Genomic DNA, 13,847 nt, shown 5'->3' on the forward strand with positions numbered 1-13,847 from the left:
AATTGAGAGTTAGCTGAGTTAAAGACTATGTTTTCATCTGGCACTTCAATAATCTGAGAGCTGTAGAGACCAGCCTTTCTGATATCATTCCAGTACAAATTTTTAGTGTAGTAACAAACCCCAATGCCAAAGCTAACAGGAACAGAATAGTCACTATGATTACACTGAGATTAACATAGGGTAGTAATTCAGTTTGGTTGGTTGTGTTTTTTTAAGGGAAGGGAAAAGAGATGAAGCCATTTTCTTATTTCCTAAAAAATAGTGAATTAATGCGTAAATCACTACCCCATGTGCTTCTAAGAAGTAATAAGAGCCTAAAGTTCAAATTAACTCCTTAATTTAGGGGAAATATGTTCACTCTGTATTTTTTAGCATACCAGAAGACAAAGCTTTCCTTTAGTCATTTATTCTGTATTAAAGATTTCTCTCTCATGTGTTAGCATCTTAGAATATTCACGTGCTCTGTTGTGTTTTCACATATCTTCTTCACAGAAGTACGTCCACGTGCATTATACTTGGCAGACTTGGTACTGCCCTTGATGTGTAACTATTTGTTTGAGTAGAGAATCTCCAGCTGCCATTATGGAGTCATTAAAGAAGGACTGGGAAGTGGAGTGCAGCACATGATCTAGTCATTTAAGCTGACTGTGGCTGTATTTGGTTTGCCTAATGAGTGGGTATGGCTTCAAAATTTGAAAAATTACATTTGATTTTCATGCTTATTTTAAATCCCCCTAAATGTAAGGTGCTTATAATGGACAAATAGAAGTTTAGAGCTTTTCATGACTCTTGACCTTCTGTCTCAGTAATATTTAAGAATTTTTAACAACAGGTCTCAATGAGGAGTCATTTAGTTGTAAGGGACAGAAACCCAATTCAAACTGGCCATAGAAAAGGAAATAAATTGGCTATTGTAACTGAGAGTTCTAGGGATATCCCAGATAGTTGGATTCAGGGATTCAAAGAGATGATCAGACCTTTCTTTTTCTCTCTTTTCCCATCCTCATTCTCATATCTTTGCTTTTCTCCACCTTCTTCAGTATCAGGAAGGTTGTTGTCACAATAGCACCAGATTTCATTATCCTTAGACTTCACAATCCAAGAGGAAGAGAGATCACAAACTGCTATGGCCAAGATTGTTAAACTTCCTCACTTCATGTGGGCTTCACTTTTCTTTCTCTCTTTTCTTTTCCTTCCTTCCTTCCTTCCTTCTTTCCTTCCTTCCTTCCTTCTTCTCTCCTTTTTCTTTTCTTTTCTTTTCTTTTCTTTCCTTTCCTTTCCTTCCTTCCTTCCTCTTCTCTTCTCTTCTCTTCTCTTCTCTTCTCTTCTCTTCTCTTCTCTTCTCTTCTCTTCTCTTCTCTTCTCTTCTCTTCTCTTCCCTTCCTTCCTTCCTTCCTTCCTTCCTTCTCTCTCTTTCTTTCTCTCTTTCTTTCTCTTTCTCTCTTTCTTTCTTTCTTTCTTTCTTTCTTCTTTCTTTCTTTCTTTCTTTCTTTCTTTCTTTCTTTCTTTCTTTCTTTCTTTCTTTCTTTCTTTCTTTCTCTTTCCTTCCTTCTTTTCTTTTCTTTCTTTTTTTTTCAGGGTCTTGCTGTGTCACCCAGGCTGGAGTACAGTGGAGTGATTATAACTCACTCTAGCCATAAGCTCCAAGGCTCAGGCCATCCTCCTGTCTTTGCCTCCCAAGTAGCTGGGACTATAGGCACACACAACCATGCCTGGCTAACTTTTTCATTTTTTTGGAGAGTTGAGATGTTATTATATTACCCGGGTTGGTCTTGAACTCCTGCCTCCAGTGATCCTCCCACCTCAGCTTCCCAAAGTACTGGGATTCTGGGTATAAGTCACTGTGCCTGGCTTCACTTTCCTTAGGGTGGGGATAGCTGTCAAGCCAACCTCATACCAATGGTGATACTTATGAAATGCCTGGAATAGTGCTTGGTACATAGTCAATCTTCAATAAACGTCGACTCTTATTATCATCTTCAGTTTATAGGAGGGGAAGTTTAGGTACAAGAATAAGAAAACTGCCATTCCTTCATAACTGATTAAAAGCAGTCATTACTACATGGGAAACCTGAACAACATTGAGATAATTACAGTGCCTCTTGTATAGTGTGCTGGGTCATGCTGTCAAGATTTTCAAATATCTGAGATATGAACATGTGTCTTTCATTCTGGCTCTGTATTTCATCTGCATTAATAACTATGTGCATTTGAAAGTTATTGAAAAGTATATTAGGAGTTGCTCATGTGATTGTAGCTCTGGTTTTATTTGTTGGAATAATTATAGTTGCTACTGTTTATACAGAGCTGTGTAGTACCATTTAATTAACTGTGTATTGTTACTTCCACTTACTGAACACTCATATGCCAGATGGTAACTAATCCTAGGGTGGAGGCATTATCTACATTTTTACTGATGAAGAAACTGAGGGACAGAAAGTTTAAATTACTTACCCAAGGTCTCATAGCTGAGCTAGAGTTCAACCCAGGTCCACCTGATTTAGAAGTCCGTGCTTTTATCCACTATGCCCTACTTTCTAAGGAAGCTATGAGAACTGGCTTACAAAGGAAACGTGATATCAGTAGAAGACTGGCATCATCTGGAGGAAAGGAGTGGAATGAGCACGGGCAGGAAGAAGTTAATCGAGACTTTTGTGAGAAAGGTTTAGGTTGCACAACTCTTAAGGCCTATAATTAAGCTGGAAGGGGAGGGAAGAAATGGAGGGCACAGAATCTCAGCATATGGTCCTGTGTGGGAAAAGAACATGTAAATGGATGAATGAAATTGGCTTCTGATAAGTCCAAGAAAGGGAGCTGCCCGAAGGGACCCTGAATCCAGGATATGAGCTTCCTGAGAATAGAGGGGTAAAAAATATGCAACGACTGGCTTATAGGTAAGTGGGATAAGAGTGGGACAAGTAACACACGATATAAAGTAACCTTTACTAGTGATACTTAAAAAAAGCCCTAGAAAGTTACAGAAAAGTGAAAAGTGGGTAATAATAAAGGAATGTATTAATGGGATGAAGTAAAATATACTCGCGTAAAGCACACTTTCAAAGACACTAAATAATGACTTTAGTCAGATTCCCAAGGAGGAACGAACTTAAGTTCTTTGGACAAGGTCAGATTATGATGATTGAATTCATGCTTTAGTTTTCCCTATGATAACACTCTGCGTCCATCTTAACATCCTTACACAGCATTTTCCTAGTTTGCTGAATGCGGGGGGATCTTCAGCCTAGCCCCCAGAGGTTCAGGGTCAGCGTGTTGGTGATGATTATGGGCATGTTTGGGAAAGGCTGCTTTAAGTAGAGGTAGCCTGTCGTTCTTTAGCATCTCCAGATGTTTTTCTCTCTCCCCAAGTACACATAGAACAGAGGCCAAATGGGTATGCACCAAGCTCTGGGGTACAGTGCTGTGATTTAATGGATGAATGCCAGCAGGAACCTTTAAGGTGTTATTGAGGGCCAACTATCTGGGACCAGTTGAAATTGAGCTCACTTAGAACAGATGCCTTGCATTTGACTGACACTTACTCAGGAAAGTAGTAGCTAATTATTATTAGACTCAGCTCCTCTCTCCCTCCCCTCTCCTCCCCTCCCCTCCCCTCCCCTTCCCTTCCTTTCCTTTTCTTTTCTTCTTTCTTTGTCTTGCTCTATCATTCAGGCTGGAGTGCAGTAGCATAATCATAGCTCACTGCAGGCTCAACCTCCTGGCCTCAAGTGATCCTTCTGCCTTGGCCTCCCAAAGTGTTATGATTGCCACCAGCTGGCATACATAAACTTTTTTTTTTAGAAAGGATAATACTAAGAGTTTAAAACATTCACTCAGGTTTTAATAATAAATAAATATTTGTTATTCTTTGCCCTTATAAAATTTGCAGATTGTAAACAGGTCGACTTGTGCTTTCATGAAGACACTAATGTCTTAAGACACCAAGCAGAGTCCCTTGGAGAAGTTTTGGGAGAAAATTGGAGGTAGATGGGCTGTAGGGAAGGCAGAAGAGCTTGTACTTTTACTAATCCTAAGGCAGAAGTTATCAAATATGGCTTGTGGATCCCTGGGGGTCCTTAGGCCATTTCAGAGTGTCCATAGGTCAAAACCATCTTCATAATAAGGGCGCTGAGATATTGTTTGCTTTTTCACTGTGTTGATATTTGCATATTGGTCCAGAAGCAGTGGGAGGGCGGGGGAGTCAAACTCCTGGCCCCTTTGTCAAAATCAAGGTAGGGGCACCGGACTAGGGACACCAGACTGTGTTAGTAGTCACTGAATGCTTCACCACCACAGTTTTTTTTTTTAGTTTTTTAAAAGACGGTTGTGTTTACAAATGTTTTTGATGAAGCAGTATTATTTTGTCGTCTTTACCCTCAAGAACATGCCTTTTTAAAATTCTATGTGATAAAATGGAAAGTGCTTACAAAAAACTTGTGCCACTTGCTAAAGTACAATGGTTGTCTCAGGAAGAAACTTTTTCCCATGCAACATTATTTTTGCTTGAAAGGACTATTGACAGATGAACTGGTTATTCAGACTTGGGTATTTGGTGGAAATTCCCCAAAAAATAAATGAAGTAAGTGCATCACTTCAAGGAAAATAATTGACAATATTTATTACTGTATTAGTCTGTTTTCATGCTGCTGATAAAGACATAGCCAAGACTGGGTAATTTATATGGGAAAAGGGGTTTAATGGACTTAGAGTTCCATGTGGCCAAGGAGGCCTCACAATCTGGGTGGAAGGCAAGGAGGAGCAAGTCACATCTTACGTGGATGGCAGCAGACAAAGAGAGAGCTTATACAGGGAAACTACTCTTTATAAAACCATCAGATCTTGTGAAACTTATTCACTATCATGAGAACAGCACAGGAAAGAGTTGCCCCCATGATTCAGTTACCTCCCACTGGGTCCCTCCCACAACCTGTGGGAATTCAAGATGACATTTGAGTGGGGACACAGACAAATCATATTATTTCACCTCTGGCCCCTTCAAATCTCATGTCCTCACATTTCAAAATCAATCATGCCTTCCCAACAGTCCCCCAAAGTCTTAACTCATTTCAGCATTAACTCAAAAGTCCACATTCCAAAGTCTCATCCAACACAAGGCCTAAGAACACATAGGCCCTTCTGCCTATGAGCCTTAAAATCAAAAGCAAGTTAGTTACATCCTAGATACAATGGGGTACAGGCATTGGGTAAATACAGCCATTCCAAATGGGAGAAATCGGCCAAAATAAAGGGGCTGTGGGCCCCATGCAAGTCTGAAATCCAGCAGGGCAGTCAAATCTGAAAGCTCCAAAATGATCTCCTTTGACTCCATGTCACACATCCAGTTCATACTAATGGAAGAGGTGGGTTCTCATGGTCTGGACAGCTCTGCTCCTATGACTTTGTAGGGTACAGCTTCCCTCCTGGCTGCTTTCATGGGCTGGCATTGAGAGTCTACAGCTTTTCCAAGCACACAGTGCAAGTTGTCAGTGGATCTACCATTCTGGGGTCTGGAGGATGGTGGCCCTTTTCTCACAGCTCCACTAGGCAGTGCCTCAGTAGGGACTCTGTGTGGTGGCTCTGACCCTACATTTCCCTTCCACACTGCCCTAGCTGAGGTTCTTCATGACAGCCTGCCCCTGCAGCAAACTTCTCCCTGACACAGGCATTTCCACGCATCTTCTGAAATCTAGGTGGAGGTTCTGAAACCCAAGTTCTTGACTTCTGTGCACTGGCAGGCTCAACACTAATAGAAGCTGCCAAGGCTTGAGGCTTGCACCCTCTGAAGCCATGGCTCAGGCTCCACATTGGCCTCTTTCAGCCACAGCTGGAATGGCTGGGACATAGGGCAGCAAGTCCCTAGGCTGCACACAGAACAGGGACCCTGGGCCTGGCCCACAAAACCACTTTTTCCTCCCAGGCCTCTGGACCTGTTATGGGAGTGGCTGCTGCGAACACCCCTGATTCCCTGGAGACATTTTCCCCATAGTCTTGGGGATTAACATTCAGCTCCTGGTTATTTATGCCAATGTCTGCACCTGGCTTGAATTTCTCCTCAGAAAATGGGATTTTCTTTTCTATCGCATTGTCAGGCTGCAAATTTTCTGAACTTTTATGCTCTGCTTCCCTTATAAAACTGAATGCCTTTAACAGCATCCAAGTCACCTCTTGAATGCCTTGCTACTTAGAAGTTTCTTCCACCAGATACCCTAAATCATCTCTCTCAAGTTCAAGGTTCCACACATCTCCAGGGCAGGGGCAAAACGCCTTCAGTCTCTGTGCTAAAACCTAACAAGAGTCACCTTTGCTCTAGTTCCCAACAAGTTCCTCATCTCCATCTGAGACCACCTCAGCCTGGATTTCATTGTCCATATTATTATCAGCATTTTGGTCAAAGCCATTCAACAAGTCTGTAGGGAGTTCCAAACTTTCCCACATTTTCCTGTCTTCTTCTAAGTCCTCCAAACTGTTCCAACCTCTGCCTATTGCCCAGTTCCAAAGTTGCTTCCACATTTTTGGGTATCTTTCCAGCAGCGCCCCACTCTACTGGTACCAATTTACTCTATTAGTCTGTTTTCATGCTGCTGATAAAGACATGCCCAAGACTGGGTAATTTACATAGGAAAACGGGGTTTAATGGACTTACAGTTTCACATGGCTGGGGAGGCCTCACAATCATGGTGGAAGGCAAGGAGCAAGTCACATCTTACATGGATGGCAGCAGGCAAAGAAAGAGAGCTTGCGTGGGGGAACTCCACTTTTAAAACCATCAGATCTCATGAGATGTATTCACTGTCACGAGAACAGCACAGGAAGGACTTGCCCCCACGATTCAGTGACCTCCCACCAGGTCCCTCCTACAACATATGGGAATTCAAGATGAGATTTGGGTGGGAACACAGCCAAACCATATCAGTTACCAATGATGAAATTTTGAACTTCCAAGAAAAAAAATGAGAGTTTTGGAAAACCTCTATCTGCAACTGTGAACTTCATACCTTCCCAATATTTCAAATATTGAGACAAGATTTTTCTGATGAGATTGATGGTGATATTAATGCATGTAGTTTTAAAAATTTTTACAAAATATGTCAACATTGGGAAGGTCAGCTCATTTTCAAAAAAACCAGTGCATGATGTTACATAATGTTGATGTTCAGCATCAAGATTGACCAGTGAGTACTTTTTTGTTTGTTTTCAGACCAGTGGATTTTGGTGTAACAGAGTATTTAATGTAACAAAGAAAGGTTCATTGATAGGATTTCAAATTCCACATTACAAATAACCTTTAAGAAACCAGCATCAGTTGAATTTTGGTGTACTATCAAATAATAATATCCACAATTAGCTGAAAAAGCTACTAACATACTCTTCCCCTTTTCAATTACCTGTCTGTGTGAGGACAGATTTTCTCCATAAACTTCAAGCAAAATATTATATTGCAACAGATTGACTGCAGAAGCAGATCTGAGAATCCAGCTATTATCTATTATGCCATACATTAAAGAGATTTGCAAAATCGTCAAGACAGTGCCACTCTTTTCAAGACTTTTGTTTTGTTTTGTTTTGGAAAAGGTAGTTATTTTTCATAAAAGCATGCTATTTTTGTTAATGTCATAGATTTATTTTCTTTTTAAATGAATTAATGAACATCTAAATTTTCCTGTTTTTATTTCTAATATGATAAATATTGATAGATTATAACTCACAGAAAGAAAAGCTTCGAGTCCCTCAATAATTTGTATAATTTTAAAGGGGTCTTGGAAACAGAGGGTTGAACTGCTGACCCAAGGTGTGACTGATTAAGGGGACGGCTGTATGATAGCCATCTTGGCCTCCTGAGAGGACTGCCTCTTAATGTTCATCTTTTCAGCCTGTAATCACAAAAAGGTGATCTAGGTTCTCCCATCTCCTATTAGTAGACCCAGATCCTACCAACCCACACCCTAAAGTCTGTCGTTTCTGGGGTAGAAGCAATAACTGAGCATCTCCTTGATCAGGCCACACCCTCTCTCCCATATTTTTGGATTTATGTGTAAATAAGATAGTTAGATAGAGTTTTTAGTATTTTTCCAATGGGAAGCTGCTTTCAATTTTCACAGATCTGACATTGATCATGTAGTTTTACAGAAGGTTTTAATGAAGTTGCCAGCTGTGGTCTTTGGAGTCTGACAGGCTCACCTATTTCATGGCCTTATGACTTCGGGCAAGTCATTTTTATCTCTCAGAGCAACAGTGTTCTATGTATGAGGAAAGGCTGGGTTCACAATAAGTTTAATGATAGTGTTGATACTTACTAGGTGTGTTAGCAGTTTTAATTGTTATTCTCCCTGTTCTCATTGGCGATTTTCTTGGGCTTGGAGGTTTGAGATGGCAATGAGCTTGACTAGTCTATTTGTAAATCACAGCTGAATTGACTGCAGACTCCTGTTAGAGAAAGCTGTTCAGCTCACCTGTTGGATTATGTACATATTTTTATAATAAAGTCCATCTTCCTATACACACACACACACAAAGATTGCACAGCAAAGCCAATAGAAAGTGATTTGGCATATGATCAGTCACAACTTTTAGATTATCAGCTAATTTTTACCTGGCTCTTCAGAAAGCCGATGAACACGTAGATGTCATGCTCGTGAGAATGAATAGCTTTCAGGAAAAGGGTAGGTCCTTTGGGACTATCTCTACTCTTTTGAAGACGTGTGCCTTACTTTTAGATGAGAACACATAAATAAGTCTAAATCATACCGGACGTTATTCAAAATTGTCCTTTTATACTCCATCATTCTCCATGTGCTAATTTTAAAATGTAATTTTGATCTTCTGTAGTTTTTCTGGGAAATTCCTTCTCTGTTGAAAACAGAGCATTGAAAGGAGAGGTACATCATTGCTTTCTTGGATTTTATTCCCCATTCCTTAGAGATATCCCTTGACCTGTGATACTGTGGCTCCTGGAAGATTTGGGAATTGTTATTGCATGGGGTTAGGGGGTCTTTATGCACAATCACATATTCTCAAAGGACACCGAAAGTATAAATGCCTTTAGGTGGAGTTAGGGAGTAAATGGCGTTAAAAAGGAGTCTTAAAACTTGAAAACGGTCTCATGTCACAGTAGTCCATGCAACATGAAGTCACCTCTGGTATATCCAACCCCTACTCTGGACCGCGCCCCAGGGGGCTCCTCACTCTCTGCTTGTTACCTTTTCCGTTTATTCACAGCTCTTCAGTCATCCGCCTAGACTCTGTCTTGCTTCAAACTGCCCTTAATGATTGGTTTAGGGCATATTTGCTTCTCCCCCTCTCTCCATTTTTGACATTATCATCTTTCCTTAAAGACCACCTCCTCATACCACTTTTTACTTATGACTAAGTCCTATGATTTTCAGGTGTAAAATTAGTGAAATTTAGAAACCGGAAAGAGAACATGGGTAAGTGAAAGGGTAGGACACACTGCTTTAGAGACCATTTACCTAAATTTCTGGGCGTGTGTGAAAATTTGCGAGGTACTTCTTTCTCATGGAGCACATTGTTTATGTTCAAATTCATGCACATAAATACCTCAGTAGTAGTGAGGCTTCATTTGCATTCAGTCCCATTCTCACAGTACCTGACGTTCTTCCATTGTCTTCTTCCAGACTATTTGGGCACATGGTTTGCTTCTCATGAATGTACCTAATACTTGTGTTCAGCTTAAAATTAATCAACAGATCTTCTGAAATGCTTGAAGTAAAAGAAAATACTCTTTTGATAAAGCTATACTCCTAGACCATTGGAAATACAAGTATTGTTTAAAAAAGTCATCTCATAGATAAGTGCCATTGTAGTTAAACTACTTGCTTGCTGGGGATAGAACAAAGACATAATCCAAGTGGCTTCACTTGCCATCACTGGTATTTTTCCATTTACTGTGCCTGTAAAGGACTCCAGTTTGGTTGATATGATGGAATTATTTCAGATTGAGTTGCTAGAAATAATCCTGCTCTGAAAAACCTAGAGACGCACTATAACAATGTCCCTGTCTTTTTAGCAAATTAGCAAATAAAAAAAGAGTACTTTGGATCCAGTAGAGGAAATAGGCAAATAAACATTATACCTATCAAGACTTCTTACTTTTTTTTTTTTTTTTTTCCTTGAGACAGAGTCTCACTCTGTCGCCCAGGCTGGAGTGCAGTGGCGTGATCTTGACTCACTGCAGCCTCTGCCTCCCGGGTTCAAGAAATTCTCCTGCCTCAGCCTCCCAAGTAGCTGGGATTACAGGCCTGCACCACCACACCTGGCTGATCATTTTTAGTAGAGATGGGGTTTCACCATGTTGGCCAGGTTGGTCTAGAGCTGCTCACCTTAAGTGATCCATCTACCTCGGCCTCCCGAAGTGCTGGGATTACAGGGGTGAGCCATCGCGCCTGGCCAAGCCTTAACTTTTGTATATTAATTTAATGTTCTTAGTTTTCATTGGTAGTTAAATTTTATGTAGATGGTTGTCATGCCTAAGGTAGGAAGAAATATTTTCTGTGCAGGAGTGAAAATAGCCTAGAGTTCCGTTTTGTGTGTATTTGTGGGTTTTTTTGCATTTTTGTTTCTTTGTTTGTTTTTTGAGACAGAGTCTCACTCTGTTGCCTAGGTTGCAGTGCATTGGTGCAATCACGGCTCATTGCAACCTCCGCCTCCTGGGCTCAAGTCATTTTCATGCCTCAGCCTCAGCTGCGATTACAGGCATGCACCACCATGCCCAGCTAATTTTTGTATTTTTAGTAAACACGGGGTTTCACTATGTTGGCTAGGCTGGTCTCGAATTCCTGATCCACCTGCCTCAGCCTCCCAAAGTGCTGGGATTACAGGCGTGAGCCACTGCGCCTGGCCCCTTTTTTTCCTTCTGAGACAGAGCTTTGCTCTGTCACCCAGGCAGGAGTGCAGTGGCACAAACATAGCTCACTGCAGCCGTGACCTCCCTGGGCTCAAGTGATTCTCCTGCATCAGCCTCCTAAGTAGCTGGACCCATGGGTCCATGCCACCAACCCTGGCTATTTTTAAAAGATTTTTTGTGGAGATGTGGTCTTACCATGTTGCCCAGACTGGTCTTGAACTCCAGGGCTCAAGTGATCCTCCTACTTTGGCCTCCCAAAGTGCTTGGGGTGGCACCCAACCTAGAATTCTGTTTTTGATCTTTCTCATGCATATAGCTTAGTCAGGTTTTTGTATGGGGGCTTATTCATGGTATCCAGGTCAAATGAGTGTTGGTTCTCTGCACTGTCTTCAGTGGGCTTTGCCATTTTGGAGAGTATCCGAGAGTTATAAGAGACACTTAGATACTCTGAGATCATCCAAAAGTATCTGAGAGTATCTGAAATACATAATAAATGTGTTTATTAGTAAATGAGCAAATATTTACTGAGTACCTCTTATGCTTTAGCTAGTTGCAGTAACTACAGCCAACAACATGAGTTTTTTGAAAATAAATTTTTTGCATGTTGTTAGGTGTTAGTAACAGTAAATTATACAATGTTGCTTTTGTTTTTATTATTAATAGAGAGCATTAGTTATTTTTTCTTTCCAAAAAAAAAAACTGTATTGATAAAAATGTGTTCCTTCTCTATGAAGTAATTTGTTCCCCTTTTATGAAGTAACTCAGTGATCTCTTTATTTATGTATTGTAACCATATGTATACAGCCAGAAGTTATTCTTCTCTACCCTCCCTCCCACAACTAAACAGCTTTGGGCAGCAGCATGCAATCTTTTTGCTATTAAGTTTCTGTGAAGTAAGGCCAAAAAGCTTTAAACATGTTTTGACCAAGATGGTCTAGGAGTCTGGTTATGTCTCAGTTTGCTCTGACTGACTTGACTGAATAACATCTTGGATTGTCAATGAAGTTTTGTGTAATGTATGCTTTTTCACACTTGAGCTCATACTACAAGATATTCTTAGGCTGATAAATGTATCTCCCACCCAGTGTAAAATAGAGAACTCTCAATTTAGGAGAAACCTCCCTGCTCAGAAACTGGTCTCCCTGTCTTAGATTTTTACCAGGACATGGTAGATTCCTGTCCTTTTTTTTCTTCGGAGGCTTGGACTTGCTACCTTTTTTACTATTTTTTGAAATTTTCCATTTAAAAAATTAATTTTGTGAAAATTTTAAACAGTTTCCAAATTACCAAAAAGTTGCAAGAACAGTGCAACTGTCTTATGCATCCCGAAGTTTTGGAGAGTAAGTTGCCAACATGGTGCTTCATTGTCCTCAAATGTGACAAGGACATTCTCCTACATAACCCAGTATGTGTAATAAAATCAGAAAATTAACATTGACTTCTTACTACCATCTAATCCTCATAAGAGAGGTCTGTGAAAACTAGTCAACTGGCAAAAAAGATAAAATTTTAGTACTGCATTGTAGAAAAAAGATCTTGATAATTCTCAGTTGAGAGAAGATGTAAGTGTATAATATCGGAAAAATATGAACACTTAATGTAAACTGAATGGCAAATGAAGAGGCAAGAGAAAATGATCATGATAATGAGGCTGCTGTCCACATGTTTCTCTAGCAATCTCACAATGTGTCTTCCTTCACTTTGATGCTGATCTCTTCTATGACGGATCACTTGACCACTGGATAGCGCTAGCCTTTGACTTTGCAGTTGGCCCTGGTACCTCGTCTCAGAGTCAGCTATTTTGGTCTTGTTGGTTTGCTTCTTGATGCAGCTTCTGAGAGTTTAGTTATTCAGTACCACTGTAGACATTTCAGTACATCAGAGGGATTCTTTCATGTATGTGGGTTGCAGCTGCCCACTGCACTATACAGATGGTCTCACCTGAGTGAGTGTCCAGCTGTATTGCTCTGTTGCTGAAGAGGGAGAGGATTTGCTCTCTGTGATCAAATAGGCTACTTTTTCCTTTAATTTTATTCCTGGGCAAATAATCCTAAAGAGAATTCTTCATATAATTTTTCTCTGATTTATATTATAAAGTGCCATTGTCAAAGTGGCATTATGTTGTGAAATAGATATGCTAAAGAACAGTTCTTCATAGAAGAAGTAAAAAGGCTTATCAATAAGGCTAGTTCTTTGAAAGAACTATTATAGGAAATGAAAACTTTTTCTGGTAAGTTTTTATTGTATATGTTTATGTAAATGTGGATTAGGTTTAAAGTTTTTTGAACATTTAAAGAAATTCAAGAAAAAATTCACACATCCTATCACCTTATGAAAATGACTTAAGTTCTTTATTGTTTATATGTGCATTTGTATAACTATTACAGTAAGGACTTATTTATATTACAAGTTATACATATAGATTCTGATTGTGATATATGTTCTTTAAGGCTCTTGCAGACCAATTTGAAGATAAAACTACATCTGTATTGGAACGCCTAAAGATTTTCTATTGCTGTCAAGTACCACCTCACTGGGCCATTCAGGTAATTTTGTTGTTTGTCATTGGGTATGGAAAATACTTGGCATTAGAAAGGTAAATGCATTATAAATTGATGATTTCAATTTATGTTTGAATTTTCAAATATTTTGCTGATATAATAAATGTATCTACCTGGGAATTGCTAACTACTTCAAATTGCTATTTTGATTAAAGTGATATTAGACTCATAAAACATTTTTAAAAGAATTTAAAACTGTATGAAATAGAATCCTAGAAATTAAATTATAGGAGAATCATAAGTGCTTGCATTTTCAAAGTAACTTTTTTTTAAGGGATGAGGGCTTGCTTTATGGTCCAGGTTGGAGTGCAGTGGCAATTCACAGGTGTGATCATTGTGCATTACAGCCTTGAACCCCTGGGCTGAAGCAATCACTCCTGCCTCAGCCTCCTGAGCAGCTGAGACTACAGATATGCACTACCATACCT

At 39.8% G+C, this 13,847-nt stretch overlaps 1 protein-coding gene across 2 annotated transcripts in view; it reads left to right on the forward strand.

Moving 5' to 3' along the window:
• Positions 1-13,847, forward strand: part of TTC27 (tetratricopeptide repeat domain 27) — a 178,992-nt gene that overhangs the window by 81,587 nt on the left and 83,558 nt on the right. For both annotated transcript variants that reach the window (XM_025354562.1, XM_025354563.1), the window contains exon 11: positions 13,309-13,404. In XM_025354562.1, coding sequence (XP_025210347.1) covers positions 13,309-13,404 — 96 coding nt within the window. The remainder of the gene's footprint in view (positions 1-13,308; positions 13,405-13,847) is intronic.

The sequence above is a fragment of the Theropithecus gelada genome, chromosome 13, assembly GCF_003255815.1.
Source record: "Theropithecus gelada isolate Dixy chromosome 13, Tgel_1.0, whole genome shotgun sequence".
NCBI classification, from domain to species: Eukaryota; Metazoa; Chordata; class Mammalia; order Primates; family Cercopithecidae; genus Theropithecus; species Theropithecus gelada.